The sequence below is a fragment of the Stegodyphus dumicola genome, chromosome X1, assembly GCF_044657685.1.
Source record: "Stegodyphus dumicola isolate Sdum_Otavi_A_Nest chromosome X1, ASM4465768v1".
NCBI lineage: Eukaryota > Metazoa > Arthropoda > Arachnida > Araneae > Eresidae > Stegodyphus > Stegodyphus dumicola.
In genome coordinates this window covers 154,850,453-154,863,667 of record NC_140780.1, presented here as the reverse complement: position 1 = coordinate 154,863,667, position 13,215 = coordinate 154,850,453, and the positions used below count along the sequence as shown (strand labels likewise).

The window sequence follows — 13,215 nt, the reverse complement described above, 5'->3', positions numbered from 1 at the left end:
ACACGTGCCCATGGAAGTCAACAGCGTTGCACCATAAACATGGGCTGGTATAATTGGTCACATGCTAATTGGTCCTTACCTGCTACCTCAACGCCTTGTCGGGAAAACCTATCGCACGATTTTAGAAAGAATGTTGCCGGATGATAGACATATAATGATTGCTAGATTGGCTAAGACTGACCAGTCAAATGGCCACTGCGATCTTCTGACCTGACTGCCCTGCATTTCCACTTGTGCAAATACATGAAGTCCGTGATGTATGAGACGACCGTAATATCGGACATGGATTTTTGTCGCCAAGATCGTGGAAGCGGCTGCACGTGTCCGTGACACATCTGCCCATTTTTAACGGGTCCGTGAATCCATGCGTCGAGATTGTGAAGCATGCGTTGTGACGAATATAAGGAATTTTGTGTGATTTAACCGTGTTTTTTAATAGAAGTCATATTAGCACCTCTTTCGACCACCTTTCTTTCTTTCCCTCTACGTTTGCGAACACTGCCCTCTAGCGGTCGCCGTACGCATTTTCGGACCCAAGTTCCTATGTTAATCTTGTTTATCATGATATGACAGACCAACATGTTACGTTTGGCAAGGATTTTTTTAGACATCGTGTATTCCTATATTTGGAACATAGGAATTATTTCAGTTTGCCCTGCAATTACTCAGTTGCAAAATAAAAGCCTCTTGACATTGGCACGTAGAAGATACATCCTTTAAATTCAAAATCATTTATTATTTATATGAAAAAGTGTCGGTTACTGTATTGATGGGTAATTTTATGGTTTTATCTTTTCCTACCGATAAATATCTAAACATAAGAAATTCGGAAATCAGATCTTGGCTTACTGTACTTTGTTTGGATGTTGAGCAGAGTAACACAATGTTCAGTTTTCGTTGTATTTATGCAGAACTTCCTGTAGAATAACTTTTTATCTTTTTTTGTGCCAAATGCAGAGATTTGAAGCTTCCGTGGTCTAAAATATCTTTCCTGCCTGTCGTTGTCATGGGCCTTAGGCATCTTACAGGTGACAGTACAACTTTGACGAATTTTCTCCCAATTTTGATGGGGAAGAACCTGGTGATGCAACAGCCAACAATGTTATCTGCTTTACCGATCAGAGTTTTACGTTAAGTTTGTAAGAATATTTTAATATGACTCCCATTTTAAAGTCTTTAGATGAGACTCTCTCCTCATTGAACTTAAGAATCTTCGAAAAGATGGCTAGAGAAGAATCAATAAATCTTCCTTTATCCAATAATTTACGTCACAAATTTGTTAAGACATTTAGAGTCCGTCTTTAAACTCCTACTCAAAGCTACAGTCAAAAGCAGTACTGCATTTATAAAGCAATAATTATCACATGCTCGAAAACAGACTTCTATAGGTTTGCAGCTTGATGTAATTACACATAGTACTTCTTTGTACTCTACATACATTAATAACCTGCCAAACTATTATTCTCGTTTCTCATAATGTTTCCCAACATCAACAGCCTAACGTGAAAAAGGATAAGTATGTTTCTTATAATTTGCTTCAAGTTGAATGATTATTAGTGAATTAATATATTGCAATTTTGATCACATGTTCAACGCGCAATGCTTTTCACTAAAGAATTTAATTGATTTGAAATACTAGTATTATATATAAATCAGTGGTCTAATATTCTCATTCCGTTTTCTTACAATTTTAATGAATGCGTTTTTTACGATCCTTTATATGTTGTTTCAAGAAACGCATATTCAAGAGCCTTACTAATTTTATAATAGCGTTGCATCGTACTGCAGGCAATTAATTACATACGATTCCCATTTGTAGTCCATCTTTAATTCTGTCGCTTTTTAGTGATTAAAATGAAGCGTTAATACGTAACAAAAGTTGCAGAAGACATGGCATTAATTTTATATCTGTGATGATATTTTGCACGAAATGCGATACAAAGACCACGATATCTTTGGAAAATTAATTTTTAGAAATTTTTTACTAGTATTATGCAAATGCCTAATAAGGATCTTTCACTAATTATTCGTATTTTTATCACAGTAATGGTGATAAAATTTAGTTATCTGTCGAAAAGCTGCTACGTATGACTTGTTGAAATTTATATTCTACTCGAGTATAAATTTCATATGGGAAGATTTTAATCTGATTATAAACATCGTGATTTGCTCAAATAGAATTGGCATGGGGATCTGTTGCTACTTCCATTGTATTTATCTTTTACAGGTGTATTCACTAAAATTTGCGATGCCTATTGATAATCCTCTTATCACTACTCCTAATTTCTCCGCTTTTGTAAACAGCTCTTGAACATTTCATGGAAATTTCATACAAAAAGTAAATTTCTGGATATTTCAGTTTTACTGTTTATGTTATAGCAAATGAAATAATGCTAAGAAAGTTTTTTCTTGCTGTTTACAGCGCTTTTATGTTGCATAATCTCATTTGCATAAATGAGGCCTTATATCAGAGCAAACAAATGCCCATTAAATTTGTTGCAATTTTCCAGGCGACAAATTATCTTTAAACGTCTTTTTTCTTCGTATCTTTGTCATGGGAAGAATGTTTGTAAAGATTTGGTTTTCTTTGGAATTTTTCCATATATATATATATGTTTTCCACAAAATTTGATTATTTTTGCATACATATTGTTAACCATTGTTTGGTAGCATCTTTTATTTCTTTAACTTTTTAATTACTATCACTGCAAATACTCAGCATTTAATTTTGCATTTTCTTTGAAACAGAAACTTTTTTTGTCTCGGTCAGCTTAGAGGCTAGTCAATAGTTTGAAATATATATTATACTTGGTTTGCTAAACTTTTTGCTGTCAAAGCATATAAATTTGGGTACTAGAAGCTTGTAAGTGTATGCCCTGAAGTATATAGGAAAGCATGCTATAAAAAGTATTTAATATTAGAAAATTGATTTGACGAAAATAATTTATATCAGATTCCTAGAATAATATTCTAATTTTGTTATTTTGTGATCGTAACCAAAGGAATGGTTGCAGTTGTTAAGGTTTGAAATGAAATATTTTGGAATTTTGGACTAAGAGGTCATTTTATGGTATAGAGTTACAGTATTTCGAATAAGAATTTAATCTTTTTAGAAGAAGTAGGTTTTGATTTATTTTAGAGAGAATTTGCAGAGGAAGTTTCTCATTTGACATAATCTGAATTTTATGCTGAATATAAAACAAAAACAAGAAGATTTGAACCCATAGAAATACTTTCTTCTTGATGCAAAAGTTGACTATTCAGGCATTGCGTATTTTATAGGCGGATCTACTCTTCGTAAGAGATTTTGCTGTGTTAGCTCTGTTATCATCATAGCAGAGCTATTATTATCATAGCTCTGTCAGCAATACTCTGCAGTATTGTAACATCAGTTTCGGTCTGTGGTCACAGTGCGTTGTACGTACATGTCGGAGTTGTATGGCACTAGAACTAAGGCTGTAGAACAGAAACAGCACCTAAAATCCGAAAGTGTTATCAACTCCTTTTTTGCCAATCTTTGTCGATGCTCACATCAATGGTTTGTATCTTTCGCAGGAATTTATTTATACAAAGGTCGGCCTGCATATGCCTCTATAAAGAAATAGCATATCACTTTATTTAAGCCTGGAATCTTTTTTGAAAGTTACATTGCAATAGCACAAATATAGAAAAATAGGCTTAAAGAATTAATCCATTCCTTACCAGATGTTTGATTTCTCAAATCACAGCGGACAAGGGACTGATTAGCAGGCAAAAATGGGTCAACGCATCCACATTGAAGAAAGTTTCGATTTTGTATGCAGTTTCGTATACATCCCTGTAGAAGAATGTAAAACAGCATAAAAGTTTGGAAAAAAAAAAAAAAGAAAAGAAAAGAAAATGTGCATTACTCTCTGGGTGACAGTAATGTGAAATCAACCGAATATATGTTCTGTTAATACATTGTTTTTTCTTTTATTTCCCGGTTATAAATTTTAACGCAAACGTCGGGACCACATTTTTATTGAGCGACATTATAAACGTACAGAATATACAATTTTTATAACGCAACAAAACTTTTTGATCGTTAATTTGTTGACTTGATAAGATCACTAATTCACTGATCGTTAATTAATAATAATTCATAAAACAAAATTAAGGATAAAATAAATTTTATTTTAATCGTTTCTTAATTTCATTTTATTAGCGAAAGCATCATGTGATCTTTTCATTTTTTTTAGTCTGCGCAATTGGAAAACAAAACGCCTGTGCATTATTGCTTTGGATCAGACAAGTACTGTTTAAATGTTTCTGGAAATGTTTAATGGAATGTTTAAATGTCAATGGAATGTTTAAATGTTTCATGTTTAAATTAAAACTGGAAAACCTTCAGAGCAGCACGGTGGTAATAGAAGCCTGTCGAACTTCGGAAAGAAATTCAGAAGCCTGTATTGTTTTGCTTCTTAGTTTGTAATTCTTAGAAATTTTAGAAGTTTCCTTGCAGCGCAATTTTGCCAATGATGCAATTTACGCTTCATTACTTTGGAAGCACAGAAGAACCTGATTTGACATTAACTCTTTTCTTTCAGCTAAATACTACAACTTCCACTTTCCAGCTCTACACTTGAGCCGGTTTGGTTTCACCAGCGTAACAACAATGCTGCAATAACGTTAGACTAAGCTTCAAAGAAACTGCAAGCTGCGATAAAACGTTTGCTTATTTGTGCTAATTATATTACAACGAACTTCTTCCTTACACACATATATATAATTTATCATTAGAAAACTTTTTAATACTATCTGCAAGGAACAGGAATTCAATTAAAATCATAAATTTAATTTTTATAATACATACATTTTTTATACAGTATTTAACTTAGTATTATAAATTAGTATTTCTAGACTTTTATTGCAGTAAAAACCAACACACACATATATATATACATATATATATATATATATAAAATGTTTCTGTAGTTAGTATGTAACTCAAGGCAATCGTGGTTTTTTATTCCCTAACTAAAAAGTTGTGATCTAAAGCGTAATTGAAACTATATCACAAAAATGAAAAGATTAAGCCTGTAAACATGTTACAAATTATAATAGTAAACCACTAAGGACGGTTTAGTGAAGTATTCGCCTAGTTGCGAATGAGAGACATTACCCTTAAAATAAATATTTGCATAATTAAGAATGAAGAATTCATTAGCTTGACGAGAAGAAAATGTGACTAAATAGCACATCAAATATCAGTCTAAAAAGAGACCTGAAATAATTAATATTTCTCTTTCTCCAGCATTCACGGACATAAATATGCATTAACAAATAAACACGAGTCTTATATTTTCCGAAACATTAAATTGACACTATAATCGTAGATGTTTAATTATGAAACTATAAATATACAGTTGGAAGTAATAGAGAGAGGCAAAAACAGAAAGGAGGGTGATAGATAGTGCTGAGAAACAGCTGCATTTTGACCCATTGAATTTCCACTGATTACATATTATTCTTTTTCACGAGTTTCAGCACTGGGACTTCAATGGAAACAAACACATCGAGAAGAAATTTCCGTAATTCTTCTTGAACTATTAATAATTCATAAAGATATAAATTGCAAAGCTTCATTCCTTGAGAAACATTTCACCTCTGGAGTCCGAAAAAGAAATACCAGAGGAGAATGTAACTTCGTTAATTTTGTAAGACTCTATTAATTTGAAAATACAAATAAGCAGCTAGGAGTTCTTAGCAGGAGTAAAAGTATTCGGAAAACTAATGCATAGGGTACTGATATATTTTCATTAGTTGATATATTCTACCGTGAGCAGTTAATTTTTCCTGGTTGCAATATCGTATGATGCTATGTTAAAGGTATTATTTATGTGAAAGAAATAGGAATCATTTCTATAGTAATTACAATTACTGCACATGTTATCACATTCTTCCTGTGAGTGTTCTTAGTGAGTGGTTAGCACATTCAGCTAGTAGTGGGAGGATATGTATTTCGAATCCTGCTAAATGCACGTTTGAGTTTTCTTGTTTCTCTCTCCAGAAAAGCTAATAATCCCTACGGTGATGTCTGAACTAAAATATGATAGTTCATAACGCGTCACCACCTGTTTATAATCGACTGGTTTTCGTAGATATTTCCATTCGCCTTTTGAGTGGAAGAAATTATGCAAGACATTATCACACGCCCCTATGTATGTTTCCGTATAGCAAGGGGTTAGCAAGTCCAGCTAGCAATTGGAAGATCTGTGATTCGAATCTCGGGGAGAGGATAGCTGTTGCTTCACATTTTTGCTAAAAAAAAAAAAAAAAAAAAAACCTATTAATCTCTACACATGTGTTGCAAGGAAGTTTCAGTTGATATAACAGTGTAAAGGAAGGAAGTCGTACCTTTCACAGCACTTATTCTTTGGAGGTTGTTAAGGCTAGAAAAGGAAATCCGTATTTTTTTTAATCTCACTTAAATATACAGCTAACAACTTACGTTTGGTACCAAAAAAAAATGTAAAGTGTTTTACCAAAAGCATTGAACCAGTGTGACAAAGTGAAACTATCACAAAGAATTTCTTAGAAAGTACTGGTAACGTTGATTTAGGTGACTGTTCATGTTATCACATTATCTCGTTATTTTTATTTCTTTAATGGATGTTATAATTGATGATGATACTGATATTGATAATTTTATGAAAATGTTTTTATGTCCTTCCTTTTATATGTTGACATTAACCAGAATGCAGAATAGCTGAGTTTGTGTAACGCAAGTTGTTAGTATTTAGAGAGACTGGTAAACAGTGCTGGAAACGTTAGGTAAGTGATTTATTTATTAACCTGTTAAAAGTTTGTAAACCTTGTCTTGTACCGTTAAGTCTGTAAACCTTGTCCTGAAAAATGTATTTTATCGAAAAGCTTGACACATTGAAAAGTTTCTTTTGTAAATAAGCGGCCTGCGTCTTTTACAGCTTCCCCTAGTATTTTATCGATAAAGAAAGCAAATGGAGGCTGAGTAAGAAATGCAGTGTTGTATTACCATATCCCCAGATGCAACATATCCAAAGAATATGAAAGTCAGACCACCGCGGTTTTATGCAGATGTGGGTTTCAAGCTAAAGTTTTTATGCATCAAATCATTAATTTTCGGAAGAAGTTTCCTTATTGAGAAATATTGCATCTCAACCACCCAAATGGATTTTCCCTAACGCTATACAAGAAGGAATTTATGCTAATATGGAATCATTTATTTTTTGTAAACAAAATAGCGCTGAAAGATGCGTATTACCAGATTTCTTAACTCATTAGCTTATAAGGTTATTCGTGGTGTAGTGGTTCTGCACACTGGGCTGGTATTCCAGAGGTCCGTGGTTCGATTCCCGGCGAAGGCGTTTCTAATTTATCATCTCTCCGGACTTCAAAAAACTCCTAATGACTCTACAAGCTTAGAGCTGTGATATTGTACCACAAGAGCTTAATTGCAGTAATTAACTAATCAAACATTATATTTATCTCTGAGACTAACGTTAGATTAAGCATTACATTTATGTTTGAGATTAACGTTGTATTAAATGTTATATTATGAATGAGTTTTTTTTTTTTTTGAGACGAAAATACGTAATTTAACAAAATAAAACTCAACATATTTGATGAAGTCAGGAGAATTAAATTCACTGACAAGGATTAGAAATAATGATTTTTCAGAGTTTCGTAATAAGTAATTGTAATACTAATAAGTGATTTCGTAATTCTTTGGTTAATAAGTTACAGACTATTTTGTGTTTTAATTCACATCAAATATTGCTTTGCCAGGCATCGTGGCCAGAGGCCTTGTGGTCAGCGGTAGCTTTTTCATGTACCCATTCCAGATAAGGCACGGATGTCTGTGACTGTAGTGACTATGCTGAATAGAGGCACATGGAATCCGTCAGGTGAACCTGTCGGGAGGTTACTGGAAGGGGAAGAACAGTGCCAGACTTCCGATTCAGTACCCAGTTCTCGATCAAAGTTGAATCCAGCTAATGTTATATTGCCACTACTGCTGCTCAAAGGCTATGCGTACCTTTTGTCCCATCCATTGGAACGAAATTACTGTAAATGAAGTTTGAATTTTTTTTATTCTAAGCACTTTCAACACTTTATTATTATCAGTTATGAGAAACTTTCAGTTATTAAAGATCTAGTATTACTATAGACAATTACTCATTATTCATCTAATACTTCGCTACGGACTTTAGGCATTTCAGCGTATGTGCCTGGTAGCATTATTCTTAGATGTTTGTAGGCATTACAGACACTGCAGAGTTAAAATGAATTTATTTATTTAAAGGAAAGGAAAATTATCCAGATATCATTTACGACGGAAAGGGAATTTTTACTTTTTACACGAAAAAAGCGAGTTGGAGTCCGTTTCTCATTTCGAGCTTATAACTAAAATAAATTTAAATGTTAGGCTGTTGGTAGATTAAATTAGAGTTCTTTTGAAATCTTTTAGCGTTGCTTTTTACTAGTCCAAATAGTGAATGCGATCCAGTTTCGGGCATTTCTTCCTTTAAGCAGATAGCACTCATGCACCTTGCTATATTCAAATAAACTAAACTAATCGACTAGTCCAAATGAAAACAAAGACTAAAATGTTGAACTTTGATCAAAGATTTACAGTGTTTTCTCCAATACTTATGATTTTTAAGATTTATTCAATACCAAATTTGATTTTACATTTTTGAATAAACTAGACACAACTGATTATAACTCGATAAATACGAAGCAAAATAATCATACTAATTAAACAAAAGTCCATTAGCTTTAAATTATAAGACTAGCAGAAACAAACTCTCTCAGTAGAAGTCAAATGTTTTTCCTTTTCCCTTTAGAATCTAATTGTGTTAACTTTACAATAACATCATTTTATCACGTAATTGTAAAACATTTATTCTGCAAGCTATTCTGGTATATTATAATTTTACACATTATTTCGTTTTTACATTGACTTTATTATTTTTGTTTAGAAAATACTCAGTTAATCATAGAATGCAGTTTTTAAATTTTCATGGATGGTATGCGATGAATTATATGCAAATATCTGAAGCAAAATTCTTTTTCTCTAGAAGTAGAAGTGAAAATATTTTTAACAGCTATTCATATATCAAAATACAAGGGTATTATTTTATAGTTTTATTACCGATACTTCGTATGTTTAGAAAACCACATATCGCAGGTAAAGAAAACTTTCGATCTTTGTAAAATATAAACTTTCACAAAAAATGGAATGGGAAAGAAGAAAAGATTGGTGTATGATAAACGGAGTAACTCTGCATCGCATTTGACTTTCCCGCAAGAATTCGAGATGAGCATTTCTTTGGCGTGAGAGAAAAGCAACTGTGTTTTTTTTTTTTTTTTTTTTTTTTTTTTGGAAAGGAACGTAAACTTGGATTTCTGCGTAAGATTTATGTTGGTAAAAGGATAAATGTTAGTCGAAAGCGGCTGAATCTCTTTTCGGCTCTTCTGCATGGAACATATCGTGATGCCGATCAGATCGTTTTAGGAGAATGTGAGATCAAAATCATTTTGAGTTGTTTTTCCGAGAATATTATCAAACTCGCATGAAAATGTAGGACACGTAGGTGGCTTGCATAAGAAATGTTTAACGAAAAGAACTTTTTTTCCTCGACACAGCAGAAAGAATATATATATGTGTGTTTATTTTTAATGTTAATTCTTTATTGCAAAATATTTTAAACGAAAAATTTATATTTTTCAGCATGCTGGATTTAATTAAAACATATAAAAAGGGAAAAGAAAATAAATATTAAATGTAACGTTAAGTCAAAGGAATTTTATTAAATATCAATCTGAATTTAAAATCGGAATTATTTACAAAAGCTTGAATATATATTTGAGTAACGATTTTAAACCTTATATACTAGTAAAAGAAAGTTAAAAATAATCAGAAGTATCAAATAGTTTTAAAGAGCGTGATAACTCTTATATGTTAAAGTAAGGAAAAAAGGGCTTTTGCAGAATTAAGAATGTAATTTTAGCTGCGTTTCATCAGCATAAAATATACTTTCAGTGATTTCGCTTTACATGGAGTATTCATACATCATGAGAAGTTTCATCGCTCGATCCAGATGAGATGTTGCTTGGTGTATGAGAATTGCAAGGCTAAATATGAATATGATAAAAAAATAAAAAAAATGACCAAAAATAAGCTCCTCACGACAAAAACAGAGCATCATTTAGAAGATATAAGAAGTGGAGAAGCGGATTTCGATTATGTAAATTCTTACGAAATGTAATGATGGTTCATCATCTGATTTGTTTCAACTACGACACACCAAAGAGGTTGAAGTAGGCCTCTCGCTTGGCGCTTGATTGAAGCGAAACGGGTATGCAATAATAGGTTGTGTCAGGCTCAGTTCAGCCAGTTGTGCCTCCTGGACTGCTTAGGGCGTGGCAGAATATCACGGATGTGAAGAATTTCAAGTTCGGAAACCGCAAGACGAATATCACCGCTTACATCGCTTTCCACAGCACTTGACCATATGACTTCGTCTATAGATAAGGATGTATTAACTTGAACCATTACAATTTGCAGAAAGGAGTGTTTGCCAGGAGCCTGTAAACACCTCAGGTATTTCGTTCTAATGAGTGTGCGTCTGATTCATCAGATTATGGCAAAGCACACTAGGATTATCTGGTTACCTAATCGGCGTGAAATAGTGTCTGTTTAGTCGTGTTTGTGTATGAGTCACTCCCCGGGTCGAATTCTAATGTTTTGAGGGTATATGTCTGGAAACAGGACTGCCAACGCATGGAGCCTACTTTAGGAATCCCACGACTCCTACACTGATAGCAACAATCGTAGATGGCATTTTCTATAATAGCTATACATCCTTGGTTGCGCTTCGTAATGGCCTCACGGTAATAGGAACATGCTGAAGCAAGATCGGCGCTTGTGCATTCCCGTAGGTGTAACAGTAGGTATCGCCGGACCTTGCTAGCTGTTAAGCACCCTCCCAAGTTTTGAGGCCGAATATCTCAAAAGACGGTTCAAGGATCTCCCACACGTTTCCTCTCCACTAACGTCTAAAGAAGACTTTCGGCTCGCTATGTATTCGGAATGTTCCTTTATGGCGCAGATATACACATACAAAAATTCAAGACTTCTTCGGGATTCGAACCCGGGTCCATCGGTACAGCAGTCAGCATCACTGACCACTGTATCGGATGAGCGGTGCCCTTAAGGTAACTTAGTATTTAGATTACATTCTGAGACCACTTTTGCTATCATGCTTATCATAGTATCCGCAGACTATTTTCTCCGTTAAAATGAATGGCCATACACAGTACATTTCTGTCTAAAAATGATCTTTATGGTGTCAATGTCTTCCAATAGCTAGATTTCTCGCTATCTTCTTAATCAACTAGACTTGCTATTATGATCGGATGCATCTACGTCTACAGTCTACCCTAAAACATCGAAGACGCTATTTGTTCATGATCCTTATTATACTATCCGTGAGCTATATGTGTTCACATCATTGCGGTGAACATTTTGTATCTGAGCCAGAAATAGAACTGCGATATGTTGACTTACCCCCTTTTGTTACTGTTTTCTCTGAATAAGCGCCCCATAGCAAGGGAATTAGTATTTTAGCAAGGAAATTGGAATCCTTTATTCATGTGTATTAGAAATAAGAATTTTCATACCATTTGAAAGGATTCTTCCCTTCGAGTACTTTTATTTTTCATTTTTAACTTTTCAAAAAATGTAGTTATTACGTATTATATATGAGTAATGAGTAGTCTCTTAAATTTAAAAATAACGTTTTCTAAAGGAAACATAGTTTTAAATTTTAACAGTCGAAAAAACTAAACTTTCCATTTTTGATAAGTGAATGCTGGGCAGTTCAGGATGTGACAACCAACCAAATTGTTGAAGCTAATAAAGTGCTCATAAAGCTAAATTAGCTAATAAAGTGCCATTTCTATTTCATATAATTTGGAATTGATTGCTGACTATCCACAAGGCCCAACTTATAAAATTTCATGTACATGGTAAAAATGCGATGTGAGAGCTTCTTGTTAAATCGGCATTTTAATGTTTTATTGAATCCTAAATTAAATTTTCAGCATTAAAATTCAAGTAATCCCGAGCTCGGAGTTACAGAGCACTGGAGATTAAAAATACAACATGCTTGTAAGTATTACTCGTTATAGCACTGGTGAATTAGGTATGTATGTCATTCCGTATAAACTAAAACTCATGGCCTTCTACTCTTTACAGACGTGGTCTCGTTATATTTGTAATTATTATTATGGAATTCGACTGTTCTTATTTATAAACTAGCCGTCACGCGGGCAGCCTTCGTCTGGCTTTTAAATGTACCGGACAAGTGCCTAAAGGGAACACCAAACATTAAATTTAAAAACTGCACAGAATTTTTAACAACTTTATAATAACTTAAAAAAATCACAAATTTCAATCAAAATGTATTAAATATAAAAAAATTACAATGAAATAAGCAATATCTCTTAAAACAAATATTAATTATCCCAATGAATAAATTAACCAACTTCCTGTTGCCTTCTCTCGACAAACGTCCAGTATCCAAGAGAAACTTAAGAGCTGAATAGAATTATCACCCTCATTTTTCCGAGTGGGAAGAGTGCTGATATCAGCAACAATGGCTGCGTGCCATTGTTGCTGTTGAATTATCAACTTGATGCGGTTTCATCAAAAAACATAGAATAAAAAAAATTCATTCGAATTTTGAAAAAATCGCTTCGAGATGCACTGGCTCTTGCCCAGATGCACATATGTAGCAAATTTCGTAGCCCTGGGGCTATTAGCTTACTCGCAGTACGAACAAAAAACACACACAGTCAAACAGACTGTTACTTTTATATAGTTAACGTAAGCATTTACTTACAAAGCAATGATTCCTTTTTCATTGCTTTAGTACTGTTCCATTTTAGTCCATTCATTGCAATTTAATGGAAATCTGTTGCAGTTTCTAAAAATGAACTTACATCATTCATTTTATAAGGCATGAAAGTCTTCCTGCCGCAAGGCACTGATTAACTACTTTGTATTATCCAAATGATATTCAGCAAGGAGGAGATTCATACTATTCCAGTATATTTTTTTTATGCCTCGCCTAAAGTTTTTAAAAGAAAAAATCTTGAGATAGATTGGCTTTTAAGCCTGAAATTATATTAGTAGTAGTATAAAAA

The 13,215-nt window shown here is 33.4% G+C and overlaps 1 protein-coding gene across 3 annotated transcripts in view; it reads right to left on the bottom strand.

Moving 5' to 3' along the window:
- The window catches only part of LOC118197024 (epithelial sodium channel subunit alpha-like), a 215,544-nt gene that overhangs the window by 36,998 nt on the left and 165,331 nt on the right, over positions 1-13,215 (bottom strand). For all 3 annotated transcript variants that reach the window (XM_085807588.1, XM_085807589.1, XM_035368493.2), the window contains exon 7: positions 3,703-3,817. In XM_085807588.1, the coding sequence (XP_085663714.1) occupies positions 3,703-3,817 (115 nt within the window). The remainder of the gene's footprint in view (positions 1-3,702; positions 3,818-13,215) is intronic.